This window comes from Phaenicophaeus curvirostris, chromosome 23 (assembly GCF_032191515.1).
Source record: "Phaenicophaeus curvirostris isolate KB17595 chromosome 23, BPBGC_Pcur_1.0, whole genome shotgun sequence".
NCBI lineage: Eukaryota > Metazoa > Chordata > Aves > Cuculiformes > Cuculidae > Phaenicophaeus > Phaenicophaeus curvirostris.
In genome coordinates, this window is record NC_091414.1 from 3,788,153 (window position 1) to 3,812,698 (window position 24,546).

The 24,546-nt window shown below is 61.6% G+C and overlaps 2 protein-coding genes across 8 annotated transcripts; one reads left to right on the top strand and one right to left on the bottom strand.

The window, feature by feature from the left end:
• The first annotated feature begins 1,550 nt into the window (after positions 1–1,550).
• MAP3K6 (mitogen-activated protein kinase kinase kinase 6) lies at positions 1,551–14,109 on the top strand. 6 transcript variants are annotated; one of them, XM_069875542.1, is made up of 29 exons: positions 1,560–1,654; positions 2,529–2,870; positions 3,867–4,006; positions 4,708–4,731; positions 5,095–5,282; positions 5,376–5,544; positions 5,943–6,049; positions 6,135–6,305; positions 6,732–6,844; positions 6,973–7,132; positions 7,272–7,422; positions 7,574–7,681; positions 7,760–7,809; positions 7,933–8,028; positions 8,887–8,971; positions 9,053–9,186; positions 9,265–9,392; positions 9,494–9,630; positions 9,849–9,954; positions 10,094–10,251; positions 10,367–10,547; positions 10,627–10,783; positions 11,423–11,588; positions 11,672–11,857; positions 12,323–12,428; positions 13,067–13,295; positions 13,387–13,606; positions 13,720–13,796; positions 13,874–14,109. In XM_069875542.1, exons 2-29 carry the CDS (start codon positions 2,591–2,593, stop codon positions 14,037–14,039), a joined length of 3,993 nt encoding a protein of 1,330 aa, XP_069731643.1. In that variant the 5' UTR covers positions 1,560–1,654; positions 2,529–2,590; the 3' UTR covers positions 14,040–14,109. The 6 variants fall into 6 exon arrangements, with proteins under 6 accessions (XP_069731645.1, XP_069731640.1, XP_069731643.1 ...); XM_069875545.1 differs by having other exon boundaries at positions 1,563–1,654; positions 13,877–14,109; XM_069875539.1 differs by having other exon boundaries at positions 1,559–1,654; positions 8,887–9,186.
• SYTL1 (synaptotagmin like 1) lies at positions 14,096–24,058 on the bottom strand. Of its 2 annotated transcripts, none has more exons than XM_069875554.1 (15): positions 23,913–24,058; positions 19,983–20,279; positions 19,148–19,293; positions 18,957–19,059; positions 18,631–18,670; positions 18,092–18,191; positions 17,818–17,900; positions 16,472–16,585; positions 16,224–16,390; positions 16,036–16,138; positions 15,090–15,251; positions 14,940–15,021; positions 14,766–14,862; positions 14,474–14,679; positions 14,096–14,390 (listed from the first exon to the last, which is right to left on the bottom strand). In XM_069875554.1, the coding sequence occupies exons 2-15, from the start codon at positions 20,228–20,230 to the stop codon at positions 14,251–14,253; spliced, it is 1,791 nt and encodes a 596-aa protein (XP_069731655.1). In that variant the 5' UTR covers positions 20,231–20,279; positions 23,913–24,058; the 3' UTR covers positions 14,096–14,250. The 2 variants fall into 2 exon arrangements, with proteins under 2 accessions (XP_069731655.1, XP_069731654.1); XM_069875553.1 differs by having other exon boundaries at positions 18,957–19,065.
• Between the last annotated feature and the right edge of the window lie 488 nt (positions 24,059–24,546).

The window sequence follows — 24,546 nt, forward strand, 5'->3', positions numbered from 1 at the left end:
GGGTTCAAGGCCAGGTTGGATGGGGCTTGGAGCCCCTGATCCAGAGGGAGGTGTCCCTGCCCATGGCAGGGGTGGAACTGGATGGGCTCTAAGATCCCTTCCAACCCAAACTATTCTATGATTCTATGATTCTACGATTCTGTGTGCCTGTTCAATGGCTCGTCTGCCTGCATACTGGCTTGTGAGCCTGGGTGGTGGCTCATCTATTCTGCATTGTGGCTCGTCAGTCTACATAGTGGCTCGTCTGCCAGTGTGGTGGCTTGTTTGTCTGCATTGTGGCTCATCTGTCTGCACGGTGGCTTGTCCGACTGCATTGTGGCTTGTCCGCCCTCACAGCAGCCCAGCCCAGGGTGCTGTGCCAGCCTGTCCCCTGCGTCCCACCAGGCACCAAGGCTTTCCCAGCTGAGGACACTGCCCTTCAGCTCTGCCTGCAGCTCTGCCCCCACAGCTCCCGGCTGCCCAGCCAGGCAGCCACGCTGCTCCCATCCCATCCCATCCCATCCCATCCCATCCCATCCCATCCCATCCCATCCCATCCCATCCCATCCCATCCCATCCCATCCCATCCCATCCCATCCCATCCCATCCCCATCCCCATCCCCATCCTGCAGGGACCATCCAGGAGGATGTGATGGGGATACAGGGATGTGATTGGGATAAGGAAGGTGCGATAGGGATGCAAGGGATGCGATGGGGATAGGGGGTGTGATGGGGATACAGGGATGAGATGGGGGTATGGGGGATACAATGGGGATATGGGGTGTGATGGGGATACAGGGATGAGATGGGGATATAGGGTGTGATGAGGATATGGGGAAGTGATGGGGATACGAGGGATGCGATGGGGATACAGGGATGTGATCCGGATAAGGGGGATGCGATGGGGATATGGGGTGTGATGAGGATACAGGGATGCGATGGGGATACAGGGATGTGATGCAGATAAGGGGGGATGCGATGGGGATACGGGGTGTGATGAGGATACAGGGATGCGATGGGGATACAGGGATGTGATGCAGATAAGGGGGATGCGATGGGGATATGGGGTATGATGGGGGTATGAGGGATGCGATGGGGATACAGGGATGTGATGCGGATAAGGGGGATGCGATGGGGGTACAGGGAAGCAATGTGGATACGAGGGATGTGCTGGGGATGCAGGAGGATGCAACGGGGACACAGGAGAATGCGATGGGATCACGGGGGATACAAAGGGGGCTCCTTGGTCCTTCACCCCCTGGAGAACCGCAGCTTCACTTCACTGTCTCTCCCACCACCCAGGCGACTTTGGGGCCGTTATTACGTGCTGGGGGAGAGGAACTGGACCCGATCCCCCCCGAACCCCCCTTTTTCCCCTTCCTCTTGCTCCTATTTCACAACTAACCCCTTGCAACCGGTGCCGTCGGGGGGGTGGGGGGTTGGATGGGTGGGGGGGGGGCAGAGTCCGGGATGCGGGCGGGGCCGCCGGTGACTCACGGCCGGGACAGGCGGAAGCGGCGGCCGGTGCGGGGGAACCCGGGGAGGAGCCCGGGGAGCGCGGACCGACCCTCCCGGGGCCAGCGGGGCCGGGACGGGGCTCTGCCGGTGAGGGACGGGGCAGCCCGGGGCGGGGTGTCTAGGTAAGGAACGAGGCAGCCCGGTACAGGCTCTCCAGGTAAGGAGCGGGACATCCCGGTACAGGCTTTCCCGGTAGGGAACGGGACATCCCGGTGCGGTCTCTCCCGGTAAGGAACGGGGCAGCCCGGTACAGGCTTTCCCAGTAGGGAACGGGACATCCCGGTAAGGAATAGGACATCCCGGTGCGGATTTTCCCAGTAAGGAACGGAGCAGCCCGGTGCAGGCTCTCCCGGTAAGGAACGGGACATCCCGGTAAGGAACGGGACATCCCGGTACGGGCTCTCCCGGTGGGAGGATGGGGCAGCCGGTCTGGGGTGCAGGGTCTCCCGCCCAGGAGAACGGGGAAGCGGAGCGTCCCGGTGCAGGACAGACCAGACCAGGGTGCAGCATCCCCCGGGAGAGGGGAGTCGGGCTGCCCGGGGCGGGTACGGGTTCTCCCCGGGGAGAACAGGGCGGCTGGGTGCAAGGGAAGGGCTCTCCCAGTAAAGACCAGGGTGCTGAGGGCAGGCTAAGGGCTCTCCCAGTATGAACCAAGGCAGCTCAGTGCAAGGGAAGGGCTCTCCCATTAAGAACCAGGGCGCTGGGTGCAGGCTAGGGGCTCTCCCAGTATGGTCCGAGGCAGCTCAGTGCAGGAGAAGGGCTCTCCCAGTATGGACCAGGCAGCTCAGTGTAAGGGAAGGGATCTCCCAGTATCATAGAATCATAGAATCCCCAGGTTGGAAAAGACCCATCAGATCATCGAGTCCAACCATTCCCATCAATCACTAACCCATGTCCCTCAGCGCCTCGTCCACCCGTCCCTTAAACCCCTCCAGGGAAGGGGACTCAACCCCCTCCCTGGGCAGCCTCTGCCACTGCCCAATGACCCTTTCTGTGAAAATTTTCTTGTTTTTTTTTTTCCTAATGTTCAGCTCAGGTCAGCTGGGCGCAGCGGGAGGGCTCTCCAGGTGCTCAGCGTAACCCCCACTGCAGGATGGAGGCACGCGGGACCCCGCCGATGGCCGGGAGCTGCTGGCAGGACCCGCTGGCGGTGGCGGGCACGGCGGGGCGGCCGGTGTGCCGGAACCAGGACCGGGTGGGCCGGCGGCGGGCGCTGAGCGTCGTCTGTGTGCTGGGCCGGGAGCCACCTGCCTGCCCCGCTCTGCGCTGCCTGCGTGACGCCTGCCGCCCCCTGCGCGCACACCTGCACCCCCTGCCCTTCGACACCCTGGCGCTGGGCGACACCGCCGCGCTCGACCGCTTCTACAACGCAGGTAAGGATGCGACCCGCTCCGCGGGCGCCGTCCCCAGCGTGGGGTTTCATAGAATCATAGAATCACCAGGTTGGAAAAGACCCATCGGATCATCGAGTCCAACCATTCCCATCAATCACTAACCCATGCCCTCAGCGCCTCGTCCACCCGTCCCTTAGACCCCTCCAGGGAAGGGGACTCAACCCCCTCCCTGGGCAGCCTCTGACAGTGCCCAATGACCCTTTCTGTGAAAAATTTTTTCCTGATGTCCAGCCTGACCCTCCCCTGGTGGAGCTTGAGGCCATTCCCTCTCGTCCTGTCCCTTGGGAGAAGAGCCCAGCTCCCTCCTCTCCACAACCTCCTTTCAGGGAGTTGGAGAGAGCAATGAGGTCCCTTCAGCCTCCTCTTCTCCAGGCTAAACACCCCCAGCTCTCTCAGCCGCTCCTCTTGTTCTCCAGCCCCTTCCCCAGCTTTGTTGCTCTTCTCTGGACTCGCTCCAGAGCCTCAACATCCTTCTTGTGGTGAGGGGCCCAGAACTCATTTTGCCCTCCTGCTATTCTGTACGGTTTTCCCAGCTGTCCGGGAATGCCGAGGCCGAGACTCTCCCTCATCCTTGTGCAGCTCCTGATTGAGCTTTGCCAGCTGCAGGGTGTTTGCTTCTCTGCTTCCTCCTCTTTGCTTTCCGGGGTGGTTGGATGCTTGCCGTGACGTCTTCATCCCTGGCGTTAAGCCCGCGGGGGTGATTTCCTAAAGGGGATTTTCCATGGAGGGTTTGCTCAGGGTCCAACCCTGTGGCTGGAGGCAAGCAGATGCCCCTCACCGTGGTCTCAGATGCTTTTAGGGGATGCGGACCCCCCAAGGTTGAGGTTGCTCGTTCCCCTGCTTCCATGAATTTGGGGTCTGTTGGCATCCCTGCCCACAGACGAGGTGCTGACGGGCATGGTTTAGTGTTTGATAGGAATGGTTGGACTCGATGACCTGGTGGGTCTCTTCCAACCTGCTGATTCTATGATTCAGACGTGGCCGTGGTGGAGCTGAGCGACTCCATCTGCCAGCCCTCCCTCTTCTACCACCTGGGCGTCCGCGAGAGCTTCAACATGTCCCACAACGTCCTGCTGTGCTGCCAGGCTGACCTGCCCCCGCTCCAGGCCCTGCAGGTGAGCGGGGACGGGGACAAGGACACCTGAGCCCCTTTGGGTGCTCCTGCTTCAGGGTGGAGATGACCCCAGGCACCTGGAGCACCCATGGAGGGTGGTCTCCATCCCTCCTCCAAGCGCGGGCGAGTTCCCATGGTTGCATCCTGCTCTGGGAGAGAGAGGTTTTCCTGCATGGGATGGATAAGGACAGGGTGGCTGGGGACCACACTGAGCCCCAGAGCCGGCTTTCTTGGTCCCATCCAGCTGGGAATTCAGGAACGAGTGCTTTTCCCTGGGGAAAGGCAATTCCTTGGAAGCGAAACCCTCTGCGCAGAAGGGGCTGGCGGGAGGGATTCTTGCTGCTCATGGGAAAAGAATGCAGCTGGGAGCGCATCCAAACCACCCCCACATGTCATAGAATCATAGAATCACCAGGTTGGAAAAGACCCACCGGATCATCGAGTCCAACCGTAACCATGTCACCCCAACACAGGGGAGCCCAGAACCCCTTCCCTGTGTGGGGTTTGGAGGAGAAGCTGAGAGGGGGGTGGGTTGGAATGCAGTGCTCACGGCACAGGGGTTGAGTGGCTGTGGCTTAGCCCCTGGTGTCCCTTCACATCCCTGGCTGTTTTCCAGGTAATTCCGATCCCGGAGCCTGAAATCAGCTGGTTTCTTTTGCTGGGAATGCTCATTAAATCCCTCCTCCTTCCCTCTTTCCCCAGGAGGACATCTGCCAGAAGAACTCGGTGCGTCTCTTGTCCCCGTGCTCGCTGCTGCAGGGCTGGGAGGGTTGAGACCCTCTCCCCATCCTCACGGGATGGACATTACAGATCAGGAGGGATCTAAGTTGGGGTGGGGGTGTCACTTGCTCAGAGCAAGCGCCAGGAACTGCAGCATGGAGAGGGGGACCTGGTTTTGAAAAGAGCCAGGAGCGTTCACTCTGGAGCGTAATGATGGCAGTGGGAGATACAGGTGGTTTGCCTTTCCCCGCTAATGACTTATGGAAGGTGGTTGGTGCAGCATGGGGAGAGGGTGCTGGTCCATGACACAAAAAGAACAGTTCTGAGCTCAGGGGACACAGCCGCTCAAGCCCTTCTCCCCTCCCTCAGGACCTCTGTGGCAGCTACACCTTCATCCCCTACACAGTCACCCCCCAGAACAAGGTCGTCTGCTGTGATGCTGGAGCCATGAAAAGCACGACGGAGCTTTTCCAGCCCGGCTTCGAGACGGAGACCTTCTCGACCCCACTGGCAACCCGCCTTGTCCAGCTGCTGCAGGGAATCCCCACCAACTCCTGGTACTGCTGCCCCTCTGCGAGCAAACCCTGGGCTGGTGGAGAGATGCCACCACCCCAAAAGCTCCACATCTCTGCCCCAACCCCCGTCCCCAGTGGGTATTTTCGGGAGATGATCCGTCGGGATATCCGGAGGGCACATGAGATGTACCAGGGGGAACAGCTGAGCCGGGAGCTGGCCCGCATCCAGCAGCGCCTGGACAGTGTGGAGCTGCTCAGCCTGGACATCGTGGTGAACCTTCTCCTCTCCTACCGCGACGTGCAGGTGAGGAGATTGAAACATTAGGAAAACGTGTCCGTGGTTGGACATTAGCAAAAATTCCTTCACCGAAAGGGTTATCAAACCCTGGCAGAGGCTGCCCAGGGAGGTGGTGGAGTCACCATCCCTGGAGGGGTTTAAGGGACGGGTGGACGAGGTGCTGAGGGACATGGGTTAGTGATTGATCAGAATGGTTGGACTCAATGATCCGGTGAGTCTCTTCCAACCTGGTGATTCTGTGATCCTGGAGAGAAGCCAGGGACTGTGTTGGCATCCTGGGCGCTGCTCCTCAGCCTGCCCTTGCTTGGTGGAGTCTGCAGCCCTCCAGGCTTGGCTGATCCAGGGGGAACATCCCCCCACAGAGCTGGGATGCCACCAGCTCAGCCCCACGGGCATCCCGGCAGGATTACGATGCCATCATCTCGCTGGTGGAGACCCTGGAGGCTCTGCCGACCTGCGCCGTGGCTGAGCAGCACAACGTCCGCTTCCACTACGCCTTTGCCCTCAGCCGGTGAGGGGGAGACGACCCACGCCCCGGGCACCCCAGTGGCAGGGGGCTGGAGGGCTCAGGGATGTATTTACCGAGCTCTGTGCAGGCGTAACCGTGCTGGGGACCGGGAGAAGGCCCTGTCCGTGCTGCTGCCCGTGGTGGAACGTAAAGAGGGGGCTGCGCCCGACCTCCTCTGCTTGTGTGGCCGCATCTACAAGGACATGTTCATCGGCTCCGGCTTCACGGACACCAGGACAAGGGACCAAGCTTTGCACTGGTGAGGCTGGGGACGGCGCTGGGAGGTCACCTGCCTGCCCATGGCCTCATCGGAGGGATTGTAGGGTGCCTGGGTCCAGGCAGTGCAGCAACGCCGAGGCAGGGGATGCTAATTCATGGAATCATGAAATGGGTTGGGTTGGAAGGGACCTCAAAGCCCATCCAGTTCCACCCCTGCTGTGGGCAGGGACACCTCCCACTGGATCAGGGGCTCCAAGCTCCATCCAACCTGGCCTTGAACCCCTCCCAGGGATGGGGCAGCCACCCCTGCTGCCAGGGCCCAATTCCTGATGGGCTTTTAATTTTTTTTATCTCTTTTTTTTGGTTTTTCTGCATTGGGGGTGCTCCCCCATCATAGGGCAGGTTCAGGACCCCGGGTTTTGTCTGCAGGGGGGTGGCAGTGACCATGCTCTCCATCTCCTCCCAGGTACAGCAAAGCCTTCAAGGTGGAGCCAAGCCTCCATGCGGGCATCAACGCCGCCGTTCTTCTCGTGGCTGCTGGGCACCAGTTTGAAACCTCCGTGGAGCTGCAGCAAATCGGTGGGTGCCCACCCGAGGGTCAGGGAGAAGGATCCACTCGGCGATGGGGACCAGGCGATGGAGTCCTGTTGGCGTTGGGGCACCGTGTTCCTGGCAGAGGGGTGATGGGCTCCTGCTCCCGTGTCCAGGGGTGAAGCTGAGCTGCCTGCAGGGTCGCAAGGGCAGCCTGGAGGAGCTGCGCTACTACTGGGATGTTGGATTTTGCCTCGGAACCGGCGTCTTGGCCAACGACCTCAGTAAAGTCATCCAAGCCTCTGAGAAGCTCTACAAGCTTAATGCGCCAGGCTGGTACGGTACAGCACAGCGCCCACCTGGATGAGTCTGGGTCTCCAGTCCCTGGTGGCTGTGTCCCAGGAGGGGAATTATGAGCTTTTAGGCGGGGCTGGGGACATCTCTCTGTCTTCTCTCCTCCTTCACACCCCTGCAGGTACCTGGTCTCCGTCATGGAGACCTTCCTCCTCTACAAACACTTCCAGAAGAGCCCGCAGGTCCCCTCTGCCCGGCAGGAGCTGGCTGATTTCTGGCTGGGCTTCCTCCTTGAGGCATGCCAACCCTTCGTCTCCACGCCACGCTGCTCGGTGAGGGTCCCCGTGGAGTCCTTGGGGACCACCCAGCTGTCCCGGCTTACTGGGAGGTTGGGGAGGCACCGAGCAGCTCACCGCTGCCCACCAGGGTGGGAGGATGGAGGTGTGGGTTGGGGAGCTCACTCTGCAGCCCCCGTTGCTGCAGGTCCTCATCCTGGAGCTCAGCAAGGTCCTGCAGCCGGCCCGGCTGGTGCTGAGAAGCGGCACGGAGGAGCCTGCGCTGACGCTTGCCCTCGTCTGCCCCACGGAGGAGGTAGGGATGGAGCTTGGGGGGCTGGAGGTGGCCCCACCAACCTTCTCCTCACATCCTCACCTGTTCCTTCTCCTGTAGAAAGCGGCATCGAGCTGGACCTTTGCGGCCACGGCCATCCGGGGTGTCAGGTGAGTGTGTCCCTAGTCCCCTCACCAGCAGGACCAAGGATGCTTTCTGTGTGCCTGCAGCCCCTCTGCTCACCCCGCGGGCAGCCCCAGCGCTGACAGGGTGGGGGCTTCTCTTCCCTCCAGCATCTGCAAGCGCGATGAACGGGGCTGCTTCCTCTACGTGATGCACGCGGAGGAGGATTTCCAGCTCTATTTCCCCTCCCAGCAGCACTGCCGGGGGTGAGGCAGGGAGTGGAGGGCACGGGGATGCTGGTGGGGGGCACAGGGGGGACCCCCAGTCACTGTCCCGGGGAGCAGGGAGTGGTGAGAGTGGGCTGCATCCAAAGCAGCGTGGCCAGCAGGGAGGGGATTCTGCCCCTCTGTTCCTCTCTCGTGAGACCTCATCTGGAGGGTTGTGTCCAGTTCTGGAATCCTCAGCATAAGAAGGAGACGGAGCTGTAGGAACGGGCCCAGAGGAGGCTACAAAGATGATCTGAGGGCTGGAGCACCTCCCGTATGAGGACAGGCTGAGAGAGTTGGGGTTGTTCAGCCTGGAGAAGAGAAGGCTCCCAGGAGACCTTACAGTGACCTTCCAGTACCTGAAGGGGCTACAAGAAGCTGGGGAGGGACTGTTCACAAAGGCTTGGAGTGATAGGATGAGGGGCAATGGGGATAAACTGGAGAGGGGCAGGTTTAGACCAAACATAAGGAAGAATTTCTTCACGATGAGAGTGGGGAGGCACGGGAACACGTTACCCAGAGCAGGGGTGGCTGCCCCATCCCTGGAGGGGTTCAAGGCCAGGTTGGATGGGGCTTGGAGCCCCTGATCCAGAGGGAGGTGTCCCTGCCCATGGCAGAGGGTGGAACTGGATGGACTTTGAGGTCCCTTTCAACCCAAACTATTCTCTGATTCTATTTCTTTGGGGGTAAATGGGTGTACGAGTGACCCAACCCCCTGCAAAGGATCCCACAAAGCAGGGTGACGCTTGTGGGGAGCAGCCTGGGAGGGGGAACAGGAGCCCCTTTGTGCCAGGGGACAATGACCAGGTCCCCAGCATCCCTCACCCCTGCTCAGGACCATCGTCCTCCCACCGGCAGGTTCTGTGAGCAGATCCAGTCCCTCCTGGCTGAGCAGGCAGTGGGTAGCGAGGAGGTGCCCAGCCCCACGCAGCCCATCCTGGAGGTGAGATGGGGACATGAGGTGGCACAGGGTGACACGGGGCACCGGGTGGCACAGGCTGCCACCCCACGTCTCTGCCTGCAGTACAGGTACGAGTACTCAGAGGCTGGAGAGCGGGTGGTCCTGGGCAGGGGGACGTATGGGGTTGTCTACGCCGGGCGCTGCCTCAGCAACCAAGTGCGCATCGCTATCAAGGAGATCCCAGAGCAGGACAGCAGGTAGGTGCCGTGCTAGGAGGTCCCGGAGGGTCCTGGGGAGCTCTAGGCAGCCCCTCCCCCTGGTGTCGTGCCGCACAGGTACTCACAAGCCTTGCACGAGGAGATCGCCTTGCACAAGCACCTGCGGCACAGGAACATCGTGCAGTACCTGGGCTCCATCAGCCAGGACGGCTTCATCAAGATCTTCATGGAGGAGGTGCCAGGAGGTGGGCAGCGCTGGGGGCAGGATTTGGGGGTTCAAAGGGGACACGGGGCCATGTGTGTGGCCTAAATGGAGACGTTGCCCCCCTCCGTACCCCTCCTCCAGGGAGCCTTTCATCCCTGCTGCGCTCCAAGTGGGGTCCCCTGAAGGATAACGAGCCCACCATCGTCTTCTACACCCGCCAGATCCTTGATGGGCTCAGCTACCTTCACGATAATCACATTGTGCACCGTGACATCAAGGTGAGGGGTTGGGGGGGCATCACCCATCCTCATCTCGAGGGGCACCGGGGAGCCAGGAGCTGCTCCTCCGTGCCCAGAGCCCCTGGGGTGATGTCTTACTTGAGTTCCATGAGATTTTTGTGGCTTGGTTTTATTTTGGGGCACTCTTCTTATGGTTGGACTCGATGATCCAATGGGTCTTTTCCAACCTGGTGATTCTATGATGATTCTCATGCCAGGGAGACAACATCCTCATCAACACGTACAGCGGGGTGCTGAAGATCTCAGACTTCGGTACCTCCAAGCGACTAGCGGGCATCAGCCCCAGTGCCGAGACCTTCACGGGTAAGTCTAGGGGTGGTTGGATGCTGAGGACCAGGCAATTCTGGGGTCTGCATCCTTGCACCAAGAAAGAGGACCCACCCCAGGGAGAGTCTGGTTGATGGATATGGGTTCTTCTCACCCCTCCTCACCCTCTCGCCAGGCACCCTGCAGTACATGGCCCCAGAAATCATTGACCAGGGGCCGTGGGGCTATGGGAAGCCAGCAGATATCTGGTCCTTGGGCTGCACCATCATCGAGATGGCCACAGGCAAGCCCCCCTTCTATGAGCTCGGCAGCCCCCAGGCTGCGATGTTCAAGGTATCCATGGGTTTGGGCAGGGGGATGCAGAGGAGTAGGGGGCTTCTCCAGCCCTGAAATTGCCCCTCTTTGGGGTGGCCAATCCCTTTGCAGCCCCACAGTGCCTCCCCTCCAGGTGGGCATGTTCAAGATGCACCCCAAGGTGCCCGAGTCCATGTCGGAGAGAGCCAAGAAGTTCATCCTGCGCTGCTTCCAGGCCGACCCGGCCGAGCGGGCGACGGCTGCTGTGCTGCTCCAGGACCCGTTCCTCACCGATGCCCGGAGAGCCCGGAGCCGGCCCCTGCTCGCGGCGGGGGGTGAGTCTGGGGAGCAGGACAGGGGCACCTGGCATGAGCTGCTAACGAACCTTCTCCATCCCCATCATCTCCCTGGCAGGTGATCGCCCCCACTTTGAACAGCGGGATGGGGATGCAGAGGGCAGCGACGGGAGCAGCTCCTCAGCCAGGCAGGATGCCCCGGTGAGGGGCACAGCAGGCAGCTCCCTGCTCCCGTGCCACCCCGGCGAGGCAGCCGCCGGCCGCAGCGACTCGGGGTACGGCATCCTGGGCATGGGAGCGATGGGAGGGACCCAGGGGTCTGTTGCCACATCTCAGCACCACGCCCTGCAATGTCCCCTTGCTGTGCCAGAGCATCATCTCCCACCTCCCAGCAATGAAGCTGGTGAAGGGGGCTGGAGAACGGGCCTTATGAGGAGCGGGTGAGGGAGCTGGGGGTGTTTAGCCTGGAGAAGAGGAGGCTGAGGGGAGACCTCATTGCTCTCTCCAACTCCCTGAAAGGAGGTTGTGGAGAGGAGGGAGCTGGGCTCTTCTCCCAAGGGACAGGGGACAGGACGAGAGGGAATGGCCTCAAGCTCCACCAGGGGAGGTTCAGGCTGGACATTAGGAAAAAAAATTCATGGAAAGGGTCATTGGGCAGTGTCCGAGGCTGCCCAGGGAGGGGGTTGAGTCCCCTTCCCTGGAGGGGTTTAAGGGATGGGTGGACAAGGCGCTGAGGGACGTGGTTTATTGATTGATGGGAACGGTTGGACTCAATGATCCGATGGGTCTTTTCCAACCTGGTGATTCTATGATCCTAGAATCCATTTGCAGGAGGCCGCTGGTGCCCTCTCCACCCTCCTAAACACCCAAGACAAGAGAAGGGGGCATTGCCAACCCTCACCACCTCTTTCCAGTGCTGCCCAGGGCTCAGCTGGCTCCGACTGCAGCCTGCGCTCATCTTCCCCTGAGGAGAGCGGGGATGGGTTCCTCCTGCGCAAGGACAGCAAGCGCCGGGCCACACTGCACCGTGTCCTCACCACCGAGGAGCCGGGCATCATCTCTGCCTTGAAGGAGAGCCAGGTGGGAGCTGGGTGCCCGTGGAGGGGGGTCTGTGCAGAGGGTGGGCACGGTGGCAGCTCTCGGCAACTCCTTTGTCCACCCAGAGCATGGCAGGCGCAAAGTTGGGCTCGGAGCATCTTGCTCAGCTGCTGAGCTGCCTGCGGAGCTACATCCAGAGCCAAAGCCACCACCAGCTGCGCCAGGACCTCCTGGCACTGCAGAGCCAGCTGCAGGCAGAGGGGCTGAGCCTCCCCAACCTCCAGGCTCCCCTCTTTGGCTTCCAAGCAGCGGTGAGTGCCTGGGGTGGAGTGGTAGGGTGACTGGATAGTGCCTTGGCATAGAATGATGGAATGGGTTGGGTGGGAAGGGACCTCAAAGCTCATCCTGTTCCACCCCTGCCATGGGCAACGACACTTCCCACGGGATCAGGGGCTCCAAGCTCCATCCAACCTGGCCTTGAACCCCTCCAGGGATGGGGCAGCCACCACTGCTCTGGGCAACCTGGGCCAGGGCCTCCCCACCCTCACAGCAAAACATTTCTTCCTAAGATCTCACCTCCATCTCCCCTCTTTCAGCCAAAGACTGTTCCCCCTCATCCTGTCCCTGTCCTCCCTGATCAAGAGCCCCTCCCCAGCTTTCCTGGAGTCCCTTTCAGTCCTGGAAGCTGCTCTAAGGTCTCCCCACAGCCTTCTCCTCTCTAGAGCCCATCTGTGCCCTGGCACGGTGATGCTCTGGCCCGGTGCTGCCCTTTCCAGGTGCGGCAGGTGCTGCGCCAGCATCGCATCAAACCCCACTGGATGTTTGCGCTGGACGATGCCATGAGCCAGGCGGTGCAGGCGGCTTTCACCGTGCTGGAGAGAGGTGGGTGACACTGGGGGATGCGGGGCCAGGTCCCACCACCGTGGCCTGGTGAGTGGAAGAAGAAGGTGGGCTGGAGGACTTTGGGGTGCTGAGAAAGGGATAGGGGGGTGGGAGGTAGGGGACAGCACCAGGGCAGCCTTGCTTGGGGCAAGGCCAGAGAAAAGCAAGGAAGCGCGTGAGGGGACTGGAGAACAAGCCCTATGAGGAGCGCTGGGAGAGCTGGGGGTGTTTAGCCTGGAGAAGAGGAGGCTGAGGGGAGACCTCATTGCTCTCTGCAACTCCCTGAAAGGAGGTTGTGGAGAGGAGGGAGCTGGGCTCTTCTCCCAAGTGACAGGGGACAGGACGAGAGAGAATGGCCTCAAGCTCCACCAGGGGAGGGTCAGGCTGGACATTAGGAAAAAAAAATTCACAGGAAGGGTGATTGGGCAGTGGCAGAGGCTGCCCAGGGAGGGGGTTGAGTCCCCTTCCCTGGAGGGGTTTAAGGGACGGGTGGACGAGGCGCTGAGGAACGTGGTTTAGTGATTGATGGGAATGGTTGGACTCGATGATCTGGTGGGTCTTTTCCAACCTGGTGATTCTATGATTCTATGATTCTATTTTATTCCCCAAGTCCATCAGGCACCTCTCTGTGCCCACAGACCTTGGCCTGCACACCAGCTGCCTGGCAGAGAACAGCACCAAGGACACAAATGATGAGGACAACCCCGTGCCACCAAGGCTGTCCACTCCCAGGAGCCAGTCCCAGCAGGACAGCGCCACTTCGGGGCTCAGCACCAGCCCCAGCACCCAGGCAGGCACCCTGTCGACCCTCCAGGAGCCCTCGGCGCTGGTGGCACAGCTCTGCCACCTCCGCAGAGAGACGAGCAGGTAGGGTTTTTGCTGGTCCTGGTGCCTCCATCTCCCCAAGCACCAGCCTGTGTCCCCTGGCAGTGCCACTCCATGCCCTGCTGTTCCCCAGGCTGCTCCAAGAGCTGGCTGAGAAGGACCAAGAGTGGCAGCGGCTGATGCAGCGGGTGCTTCACTCCGGAGCCGAGGACACTGCACTCCCCAGCTGCTCTGAGCACAGGGACCCCACCTCGAAGCAGGTTTCCTCGCCGCCGAGCTCCCAGACCCAGGCTGACCCCCTTCTTCTTGCGTGGCTGCAGCAGCACGGCACGGACTCGGCCACCACGGCCACGGTGAGGCCCGCGGCCACTTGGCACGTGGATCTACGTGGGGTTCCAGCCCCGCTGACGTGAGCAGGGCAGCCCCCCCAGCATTGCCCCCCAACACCTCCTCTCACCTCCCCCAGCTCCTCTCCCATGGCTTCACCCTACGGGACCTGCTGAGCTGCGTCACCCGCGATGACCTCTTCGACGTGGGCATCAGGTACCAGGGGGAGGAGGGCAGGGATGGGGGGCACACGTGGCTCCGTCCCCTCCCTCCAGCAGCCTCGTGTGTCCCAGCAGGCGCGGGCCAGCACACCGGCTCTGGGCAACCATCCTGGAGCAGCGCAGGACCCTCAACCAGCAGAAGACAGAGGAGGGACCTCTCCCCACCCCTGTGGGGCACGGCCACCCGACCCCCAGGATGCCACCATGGGGGGGTGGTGATGGAAAAACAGCCTCATAGGGGGATGCAGGAGCTCCAACCCCACGCCAGAGGGAAAAATTGGGGTACCTGGATCAATAAACAGTCTCTACAGCTACTTTAGTCACTTCATTGCTGCTGCAGGGCGAGGGGGACACAGCCCCCAGCCCCACGTCGTGATGCTCTGGGCTCAGCTCCATCCCCCGGGTCCCCCAGTCCTGCTGGCACCGGGTGGTCTCTGGCAGGGCAGGGGCTACCCGCGGGGCACGAGGTTTGTCCGCAGGGGCAGCAGAGCTTCCACCCACTGCCCCGGCTGCTGGAGCAGGCGTCCCCACACCCCTCGCTCCTCGGCTGTCGAGTCCATCCAGCCCACGGGCAGCCCGTAGCTGCTCCCTGCAGAGAGACGACCACCAGCATCACTCCCTGGGCTCCCCGCGAGCCATGGGGAGCCCCCCAGGGTTCTCCTCAAGTCTCACCCGTGCCCAGGCTGAGCCGGATGCCCCCCAGCTGGCGCTTGGAAAAGGCTTCGTGGTGCCAGAGGGTGAACTCGGCGCACGCCTCGGCCAGGTCCTTGGCTTGGAAGCCGTCGTAGACCATGGTGTGGTTAAAGAGAGGGTTGAGGCTCCGCTTCACCACCCGCGTCTTCTGCCGGCTCGTCTTGCTGTCGTCCGGCAGCACGTAGCTGGAGATGATGGTGAAGTTAGGGGACACCCCCACACACCCCCCAGCCCCTCCGGCTGCCCCCCGAGGTGCCAGCTACCCCCTTACCACTGCACAAAGGCGTCCACGGTGCCGCTCTGCAAGGGGATGAGGCTCTGAGCATCCTTCACCCAGATGTGCAGCTCGCCCGTGGGTGGCAGCCCCCCCACCTGCGGGGGACAGAGGTGAGGGGGGCCCCCTGGCATCCCAGCCCCCCCACCCCTGGTACCCATGGGCACCTCTCACCTTCTGAGCCAGCAGGAATGAACTTCAATGCCAAATTGAGGTTGCCCCGGCTGGCGAGGCCATCCGAGGAGATGGGCATCTGGAGAGGAGAGGGGGTTAGGGGGGGTCTGTGGATGGAGAGAGTGGGCTGAGGGGTTTGGGACTCACCCGGGGCTGGAGGCTGAACCACTCAGGGCCTGTGTTGGCCCAGTCCCAGGAGCCCAGCGCGATCTCCACCTCCCCCAGGAAGAGGTTCCTGCCCAGACTGTCGTGGTGCCACACGGAGAGATTCAGGGTCCGGCCCTGCAGGTCCCTCTTCTCCAGCTTGTACTGGTGGGGAGGTGACACAGACAGGGTGAGGTTATCCACCCCTCTACTTGAACCATTAAGATCCCCTCACAATCATAGAATCAGCAGGTTGGAAAAGACCCCCAGGATCATTGAGTCCAACCATTCCCATCAATCACTAACCCATGTCCCTCAGCACCTCATCCACCCGTCCCTTAAACCCCTCCAGGGAAGGGGACTCAACCCCCTCCCTGGGCAGCCTCGGACACTGCCCAATGACCCTTTCCGTTAAATATTTTTTCCTAATGTTGAGCCTAAACCTCCCCTGGTGGAGCTTGAGGCCATTCCCTCTCATCCTGTCCCCTGTCCCTTGGGAGAAGAGCCCAGCTCCCTCCTCTCCACAACCTCCTTTCAGGGAGTTGGAGAGAGCAATGAGGTCTCCCCTCAGCCTCCTCTTCTCCAGCCTAAACACCCCCAGCTCTCTCAGCCGCTCCTCTTGTTCTCCAGCCCCTTCCCCAGCTTCGTTGCTCTTCTCTGGACTCGCTCCAGAGCCTCAACATCCTTCTTGTGGTGAGGGGCCCAGAACTGACCCCAGGATTCGAGGAGCGGTCTCCCCAGTGCCGAGTCCAGAGGGAGAAGAACCTCCCTGGCCCTGCTGGCCACGCCGTGTCTGACCCAAGCCAAGATGCCATTGGCCTTCTTGGCCACCTGGGCCCCTGCTGGCTCATGTTCAGTCCCTGTCAACCAACACCCCCAGGTCCCTCTCCCCCAGGCAGCTTTCCAGCCAGACTTCTAGTCTGTAGCACTGCAAACCAGAGCTAGAAACCTTGAGGGTCTCGTTGAAGATGGGATCCAAGCTCCTTTTCCGCACCGTGGTCTTGCGCTTGCTGCGGTTGGACTTATCTGGGAGCAGGTATGTCTTGATGTACCTGGAGGCCCCGAAATGAGGTGGATGCAGTGGGTACAACCCTGGGCACCTCCTGGGCATCGTGGCTTGGGGCTGGGGTCACTTACGGGTCCGATCGCTGCTTCTTGGCCTCTGCCAGCTCGCGGCACCGCAGCACGTGGACCTGCAGCTCCTTCTTGGCCGGGTCGTAGCGGAGGGAGAACTGGACGCAGCCTCGCACGGGCACGCTGCCCAGCTCCCCCTCGCTGTACAGGCTCATCAAGCTGCCGCTCAGCTGCGGGGCGGTGGGAGGGGGTCACGGGGGGGGGGATGGAGAAGCGATCCCCGTCCCACCCTAGCAGCCCCCAGCCCGTACCGTGGAGGAGCTGAGGCTGGACACGGAGGAGCTGGTGGTCAGCAGGCTGCTCGGGGGCGTGTGGCCGTTCTGGGGGGACACCGGGTCTGGGGATCCTTGATCCACCTCTGGGCCCTGGAAATGCCAAGCGAAGAGGAGTCGGAAGGGCCCCCACCCCCAGGGCAGGATCCCGAGGCCCCCAGGTCCCAGCAAGTGCTTGGTGCTTCTGTAGAGCCTGTGCTGGCTCTGCACATGCACCCCCAGCCCCATATGGACCTCCCAGCCCAATATGGGACCCCCATCCCAATACAGCCCCTTCCAATCCCAATACAGGACCCCCATCCCAATACAGCCCCCTCCAATCCCAATACAGGACCCTCCAGTCCCAATGCAGCCCCCTCCAATCCCAAAACAGGACCCCCATCCCAATACAGGACCCCCCAATCCCAATACAGCCCCCTCCAATCCCAATACAGGACCCCCCAATCCCAATACAGCCCCCTCCAATCCCAATACAGGACCCCCCAATCCCAATACAGCCCCCTCCAATCCCAAAACAGGACCCCCCAATCCCAATACAGCCCCCTCCAATCCCAAAACAGGACCCCCCAATCCCAATACAGCCCCCTCCAATCCCAAAACAGGACCCCCCAATCCCAATACAGCCCCCTCCAATCCCAAAACAGGACCCCCATCCCAATACATGACCCCCCAATCCCAATACAGCCCCCTCCAATCCCAATACAGGACCTTCCAATCACATTACAGCCCCCTCCAATCCCATTACAGGACCCCCACCCCAATACAGCCCCCTCCAATCCCAATACAGCCCCCTCCAATCCCAAAACAGCCCCCTCCAATCCCATTACAGGACCCCCATCCCAATACAGCCCCCTCCAATCCCACCCAGCCCCATACAACCCCATACCGACCTTGCCAGCCCCCCAACCCCACACAGACCCCCCCAGAGCCCACTCCAGCCCCATACAGCTCCCCAGAACCCCACACAGACCCCAGCAATCCTGTACAGACCTCCCTAACCCCGTAAAGCCCCCTGCAATCCCATAGAGCCTCCTGCAACTCCGTACAGACCTCCCCAGCCCCATACAGCCCTCACCAACCCCATATGGTGCTCTCCAAGCCCATACAGCCCCCCTCTACTCCATCCAGTCCCTCCGACCCCGTACAGATCTCCCCAGTCCTATATAGCGTTCTCCAACCCCATATAGCCCCAATCAGTCCCCTCAAGTACTATACAGCCCCTCTCAACCCCATAGAGCCCTCTCCAACCCCAAACAGCCCCTCTCAACCCCAAATCCCCCCACATACACAAAGTAGCCCCTCCTCAAGCCACCTCCCCCCTCTACCTGCCCAGCCTCAGGGCCACTGCGGATGGACTTGGGCTCCTCCTCATCTTCCTCTGCGCTGGACGTGAGAAAGGGGTTCCCACCTGCAAGGACAAGTTGGGGGATCCCAAGGCAGCAGGGATAGTTTTGGGGGGACGGTGTCACTTTTTCTTGGCAAGCAAGGGGTGGGGGACAAGGATGAGGGGGTGGGAGAAGGCAGGGGGCTGGTAAACAGCATTAGAGGGGCTCCAAACCCCAAAAAGCTCAACAGTATGAACCCCTCAGTCATGGTTACCTGGCTGGGCTGGGATGTCTGGGTTCCTTACGGGGCTGTGACCTTGTCGCAGGGGCTGTGACACCGGGGTCCCCTCCACAGTTGGGGTCACGGGGCTGGGCTGCGAGGTGGCACACAGGGAAAAGGGTGAATATAGGCATCCCTGACATAAGAAGGAGATGGAACTGTTGGGATGGGTCCAGAGGAGGCCACAGAGATGATCTGAGGGCTGGAGCATCAATGCTGTGAGGACAGGCTGAGAGAGATGGGGTTGTTCAGCTTGGAGAGGAGAAGGCTTCCAGTGCTGAAAAGGGCTCCAGGAAAGCTGGGGAGGGGCTCTTGATCAGGGAGGGCAGGGATGGGGTGAGGAAGAACGGTTATCATCTGAAATAGGGGAGATTCAGATGAAATTTGAGGAAGAAATGTTCTTCTGTGAGGGTGGGGAGGTCCTGGCCCAGGTTGCCCGGAGCAGGGGTGGCTGCCCCATCCCTGGAGGGGTTCAAGACCAGGTACCAAGTTCAGGCTCTGTGCTGGCTCAACACCCCCCACCAGGCACCAACCTGGGGCTCTGTGGTCACCTGCGCGTCCTCTGCGGGGGAGCTGCGAGAAGAGATGATAATTAGTTTCTCTCGACAAGGCTAATTGTTCATTTTCTCCCCCTCCCCACAACTCCACAGCTTTTATAGAGCCCTGGGTGGTGACAGAGACCCAGAGGGTGGACAGACACCAGGACAACGCCATCCCCTTCCCCACAGGCTCCAACTTCCCCACCCCCAGCTCCCCTCGGGCATCCCAGGGCTGTGTCACCCCCAGCAAGGGACCCTAAAGAGATGCCACAAGCTCTGGGACACCCATGGGGCAAGCATCTCCCCCATCCTACCCTCACCTCTCCTCCGGCTCCGTCAAACCATCCTCATCCTCCTTCTCCTCCCCCAGCGGCTCGCCGATGGCCTCCAGCTCGCCCCGGCTGGGGCCACGCTCCGTGTCCCCTGCTCCTGGGGACATCGGGGACCTCAGGGGGCTGAGCCGGGGTCCCCTGTACCCCCCCAGCTCCCCGTCTCCTCCTCCCTCGCCTACCGCGTGGCCGCCTCCTGCGTCGGATGGACGCACGGACGAGGTCGGAGCCCAGGTGGTGCCGGTGGCGCTGGGCGCGGGCGTCACAGAACCAGTCCCCGGTGAGGGTCTTCAGCCGCACCGGGTCCGACACCGACTTGCGGAGCTTGCTGGGGGCAGGAGGGTGGCGTTGGCTTCCAGTGGTGCCACTGCCCCTGCTCCATCATCCCCATCACCCTTTCCAAGAGCCTGGTGGGGCCACCAGGCCAGCTAGGAGGACACCAGCCACCATCTCCCAGGGGTTTGGGAACCTCGATGCCAGCGTCATCCAGCACGGGGCATCACCCTGGCTGAACTCAAGGGGTGTCCCCAGAAGAAAGGGGACCTCGAGCCTGCCTGCTCTGTCTCCAAGGGTGACAGACCCCAGGCTGGATGGTCCTAGAGGGGGTTATGCTGTCCCCAAGGGTGACAGACCCCAGGTTGGATGCTCCTAAAGGGGGTTATGCTGTCCCCAAGGGTGACAGATCCCAGGTCGGATGCTCCTAAAGGGGGTTATGCTGTCCCCAAGGGTGACAGACCCCAGCCTGGATGCTCCTGGAGGGGGTTATGCTGTCCCCAAGGGTGACAGACCCCAGCCTGGATGCTCCTAGAGGGGGTTATGCTGTCCCCAAGGGTGACAGACCCCAGGTTGGATGCTCCTAAAGGGGGTTATGCTGTCCCCAAGGGTGACAGATCCCAGGTTGGATGCTCCTAAAGGGGGTTATGCTGTCCCCAAGGGTGACAGACCCCAGCCTGGATTGTCCTGGAGGGGGTTATGCTGTCCCCAAGGGTGCCACTGAGCAGGGGACCCCCGCCTCACCTGATGCGCCCCTCCTCGCGCCGGCGGAGCTGCCAGTCACGGCGCAGCACCTCGTTGATGGCGCGTCGCTCGTCCTCTGTCAGGAAGCTCAGGTCCAACAGCGCCTCGGACCCCAGCTCCAGCTCCATGGCGGGGTGGGGGGACATGGGGGAGACACCCCAGGGCGCTCGTCTCGGTGGGTGCTGAGGAGCGGGGAGCCTCAACCGGGGGTGCTCAGCGTGCCGGGCATGTACCAGGGATGCCAGCATCTGGAGAGGGACCACGAGGCCACTTTGGGGTGGGAATCATCCTGATCCTCTGCAAAGAGATGGAGTGGAAGCTCAACACAGAATCACAGAAAGGTTTGGGTTGAAAGGGACCTTAAAGCCCACCCAGTCCCACCCCTGCCATGGACAGGGACACCTCCCACTGGATCAGGGGCTCCAAGCCCCATCCAACCTGGCCTTGGACACCTCCAGGGATGGGGCAGCCACCACTGCTCTGGGAAACCTGTTCCAGGGCCTCCCCACCCTTAGCGCGATGAATTTCTTCCTAATGTCTCATCTAAATCTTCCCCCTTACAATTTAAAGCCATTCCCCTTCCATCCTCTCCCTGCACCCCCCAATCAAGAGCCCCTCCCCAGCTTTCCTGGAGCCCCTTCCAGCACTAGAAGCTGCTCTAAGGTCTCCTTGGAGCCTTCTCCTCCAGGCTGAAGAACCCCAACTCTTTCAGCCTCTCCACAAGGGAGCAAAATGAGGGGTGTGATGGTGCTGGGGGTGCTGAGGGAAGGGGAACAGGTGACCCACAGCGGGGCTGAGGGACGCTGTCCCACCCCTCGTGCCACCAGGCGCTGCTGCCGGCTCGGTGCCAGCCCTGCCCGCAGCCCGTGTTTGCGAAGGGTGTTTGCTCAGCGCCCTGCTCGTCTTCCCACGGCTCCCAGCGGCTGCCAAGAGGGGTGGCGAAAGGGGGGCTCGGCTGTCCCCACCACGGGCTGAGACCAAACTCCAGTGAGACCAAACTGGGCTGAGAAAAAACCCTGCTGAGACCAAACTGGGCTGAGACCAAACCGGGCTGAATCATAGAATCACCAGGTTGGAAGAGACCCACCAGAGAATAAACCCTGCTGAGACCAAATCCTGCTGAGACCGAACCGGGCTGAGACTAAACCCTGGTGAGACCAAATGGGGCTGAATCATAGAATCAAAGAATCGTAGAATCATAGAATAACCAGGTTGGAAGAGACCCACCAGAGAATAAACCCTGCTGTGACCAAACCCGGCTGAGAATAAACACTGCTGAGACCAAACCCTGATGAGATCAACCTGGGCTAAGACCAAACCAGGTTGAGATCAAATGCAGCTGAGACTAACCCAGCTGAGACTAACCCCTGCTGAGACCAAACCCTGCTGAGACCAAACCTGGCTGAGATCAAACCCAGATGAGACCAAATCAAGCTGAGACTTAACCAGGCTGAGATCAAATCCCACTGAGACTAAACCCTGCTGAGACCAAACCCCACTGTGATCGAACCCCACTGAGACCAAACCCTGATGAGATTAAACTGGGCTAAGACCGAACCAGGTTGAGATCAAATGCAGCTGAGACTAACCCAGCTGAGACTAAACCAGCTAAAACCAAACCTGGCTGAGATCAAATCCCGCTGAGACCAAACCCCTCTGGGATCAAACCCCACTGAAAGCAAACCAGGCTGAGACCGTGCTCAGCTCATCACAGCTCTGCAGGCAGATGCTGCCGCAAGGCTCTTGCCCCACTGCTCTCTTGCCTCACAGCTGGCGCTGGCGTTGGGAAAGCAACCGAGGGCAGGAAATTGCAGCAGCGCTGGGGCAGGATCAGTCCTGTCACCCCCGGGCATCCAGCAGGGCGTAGGCGCTGGCACCTCCAGTGTGGGGCTGGGACACCAGAAACCTTATTCCCAGCCCCCTAAAGGGTCTTGTCCCAGCCCCACGGGTGCCCTTATCCCAGCCCTGTGGGTCACCTTGGCCCCAGCTCTGTCCCCAACCCCATTCCCAGCCCCATAGGTGCCCCCATCCAGCCTTGGAGGGGTATCAAACACCCACAGAGGGTCCTGTCTCATCCCATGGGTCCCCTGACCCCAGCCCCAGAGAGGATCCTGTCCCCACCTTTGGGGTCCCAACCCAGGACCTGCGCACACTGATGCTGCTGGGCAGGCTGGGTGCTGACCCCCCCCCCCCAACACCCACTGGGGACACCCCACACCACCAGGACCCCCCCTAAACTGGGCAGGGGGGTCTGTAGAACCCACCAACACCTTGTCCCCAGCCAGGGGGGCTTGGGGGACACGTACTGGCTGTCACCAAGGGCTGGAGCGGGGGCTTGAGGGGACACAGCTGTCACCAAGGCTGGGTTAGGGACTCAGGGGGACACTTTCTGTCTGTCACCAAGGCTGGGAGGATGCTGGGATGCTGCTGCTGCTGCCTCCCCACCACAGACCTGCTGGTATCCTGTTTACTAGCAGCACTTGGGGTGTCCCCCCACCCCGGAACACCACCAGCACCCAGAAGCCACCCAGGTCTGGCCCTGCCTCTGCCACGGTGCCCCAGCCCCACAGCGGAACCCAGCACCCACATCCCGCTCCCACTGGTGAGCAGAGGGGTGCTGGGCACCCTGTCCCTGACCCTGCACAAGAGACCAGTCAAACCAGTTAAACCTCCCCAGTAAGCCACAACTGTGCGTGTGCACATCCTCCCTTTATACCCTTTGCAAGCAGCGGTGGGGGAGTGCATGATGGATGGCACAAAGCACCCCTCCCTGATCCAAAATCACACACATCCACACACACCCCTGCAGCCCCCTGGGGTCTCCAGGCCTCAGTCACCCTCACCAACAGCCCAGGGCTGCACCCCCAATACCCTGTGACACCACCCCAGCCTCCCCCTCAGCACCAGGGGCTCTGCAGCCTCTCACCGTGGCCTCAGATCCCCCCAGAACCAGGGGCCATAAAGCCCATCAGCGTGGCCTCAGACCCCATCCAGCACCAGGGACCTTGCAGCCCATCACCGTAGCCTCAGATCCCCCCCAGAACCGGGAGCCCTGCAGCCCATCACCGCAACCTCAAACCCCAACCAGCACTAGGGACCTTGCAGCCCATCACCGCGGCCTCAAACCCCAACCAGCACTAGGGACCTTGCAGCCCTTCACTGTGGCCTCAGACCCCATCCAGCACCAGAGACTTTGCAGCCCACCACCGTGGCCTCAGATCCCCCCAGCACCAGGGACCTTGCAGCCCATCACCGCGACCTCAGATCCCCCCAGCACCAGGGACCTTGCAGCCCATCACCGTGGCCTCAGACCCCATCCAGCACCAGAGACTTTGCAGCCCATCACCGTGGCCTCAGATCCCCCCAGCACCAGGGACCTTGCAGCCCATCACCGCGGCCTCAGATCCCCCCCAGAACCAGGAGCCCTACAGTCCATCACCGCAACCTCAAACCCCAACCAGCACTAGGGACCTTGCAGCCCTTCACCGTGGCCTCAGACCCCATCCAGCACCAGAGAATTTGCAGCCCATCACCGTGGCCTCAGATCCCCCCAGCACCAGGGACCTTAGAGCCCATCACCGTGGCCTCAGATCCCCCCCGCACCAGGGACCTTGCAGCCCATCACCGCGGCCTCAGATCCCCCCAGCACCAGGGACCTTAGAGCCCATCACCGTGGCCTCAGATCCTCCCCCCCACACACACAACAGGAGCTCTGCAGCCCTTCACCGTTGCCTCAGACCCCATCCAGCCCACCCAGTGCAAAGTGAACAAACTCTACTGCAGAAATTCAAGTTCCAGAGCCCCCATCCCCACCCTTGAGGAGCTGGGGGGGGGGGGTGGATTGCAGCCCCCCCCCCAAGCAGGGAAAGAGGAGCCAGACCCCCCCCCGAGCACCTCCACCCGCGTGGGGTGAGCAGTGGGGTCCCTTACCTGGCCAGGATTGTGTCTGGGGGTCACGGTGCCTCGTGCCCCCCTCCCCAGCACCCCAGAGGTGGCCCCCGGTGTGTGTCCCCCCCCCCGCCTCCAGCAGGGTGCTGGGTAACCCAGAGCTGAGTCAACCGCAGGCGAGCAAAGCACCTCCTCGCCACGGCTGCACGAAAGCAGGGACTGGAGCCAGCAGCACCCGCCGGACGGGGCTGAACTGGGCTGAACTGGGAGGCGTCAGGCAGCTGGGGAAGGACGGGGTGCAGCGGGGAAGCACCCAGGGCAGGGGGACCCTGAGCTCAGCGCAGGCTCGAAGTCTGCAGACTGGAGCCCTGGAGACCCCCAGCCCCATCCTCATCCAGGAATTTCTGTCCTCTACCCCACGGGTGCCCTTATCCCAGCCCTGTGGATCTCCCTCTCCCCACAGGTGCCCCTGTCCCAGCTTTGGGGGGGACCTGAGACACCCCCCAGCATTGGGGACCCAGCTGGGGCTAAACTGGGAAGGAGCCAGGGAAGGGAGGGGGGGCAAAGGGGGAGCATCCAGGGCAGGGGGACCCTGAGCTCAGTGCAGGCTCAAAGTCAAGGGGTGAGGGTCTCTCTAACCCCATCCCCCTGCCCCCACGCCCTTTGCACTGAGCTC

Coding starts and splice junctions, on each gene's coding strand:
- MAP3K6 (XM_069875539.1), top strand. CDS start 2,591: ATGGAGGCACGCGGGACCCCGCCGATGGCCGGGAGCTGCTGGCAGGAC. Junction 7,682..7,759: donor TCGTCTGCCCCACGGAGGAG/GTAGGGATGGAG, acceptor CTTCTCCTGTAG/AAAGCGGCATCGAGCTGGAC. Junction 9,393..9,493: donor CATGGAGGAGGTGCCAGGAG/GTGGGCAGCGCT, acceptor CCCCTCCTCCAG/GGAGCCTTTCATCCCTGCTG.
- SYTL1 (XM_069875553.1), bottom strand. CDS start 20,230: ATGCTGGCATCCCTGGTACATGCCCGGCACGCTGAGCACCCCCGGTTG. Junction 18,192..18,630: donor AGGTGACCACAGAGCCCCAG/GTTGGTGCCTGG, acceptor GCCACCTCGCAG/CCCAGCCCCGTGACCCCAAC. Junction 16,586..17,817: donor GTGGCCCTGAGGCTGGGCAG/GTAGAGGGGGGA, acceptor TGGCATTTCCAG/GGCCCAGAGGTGGATCAAGG.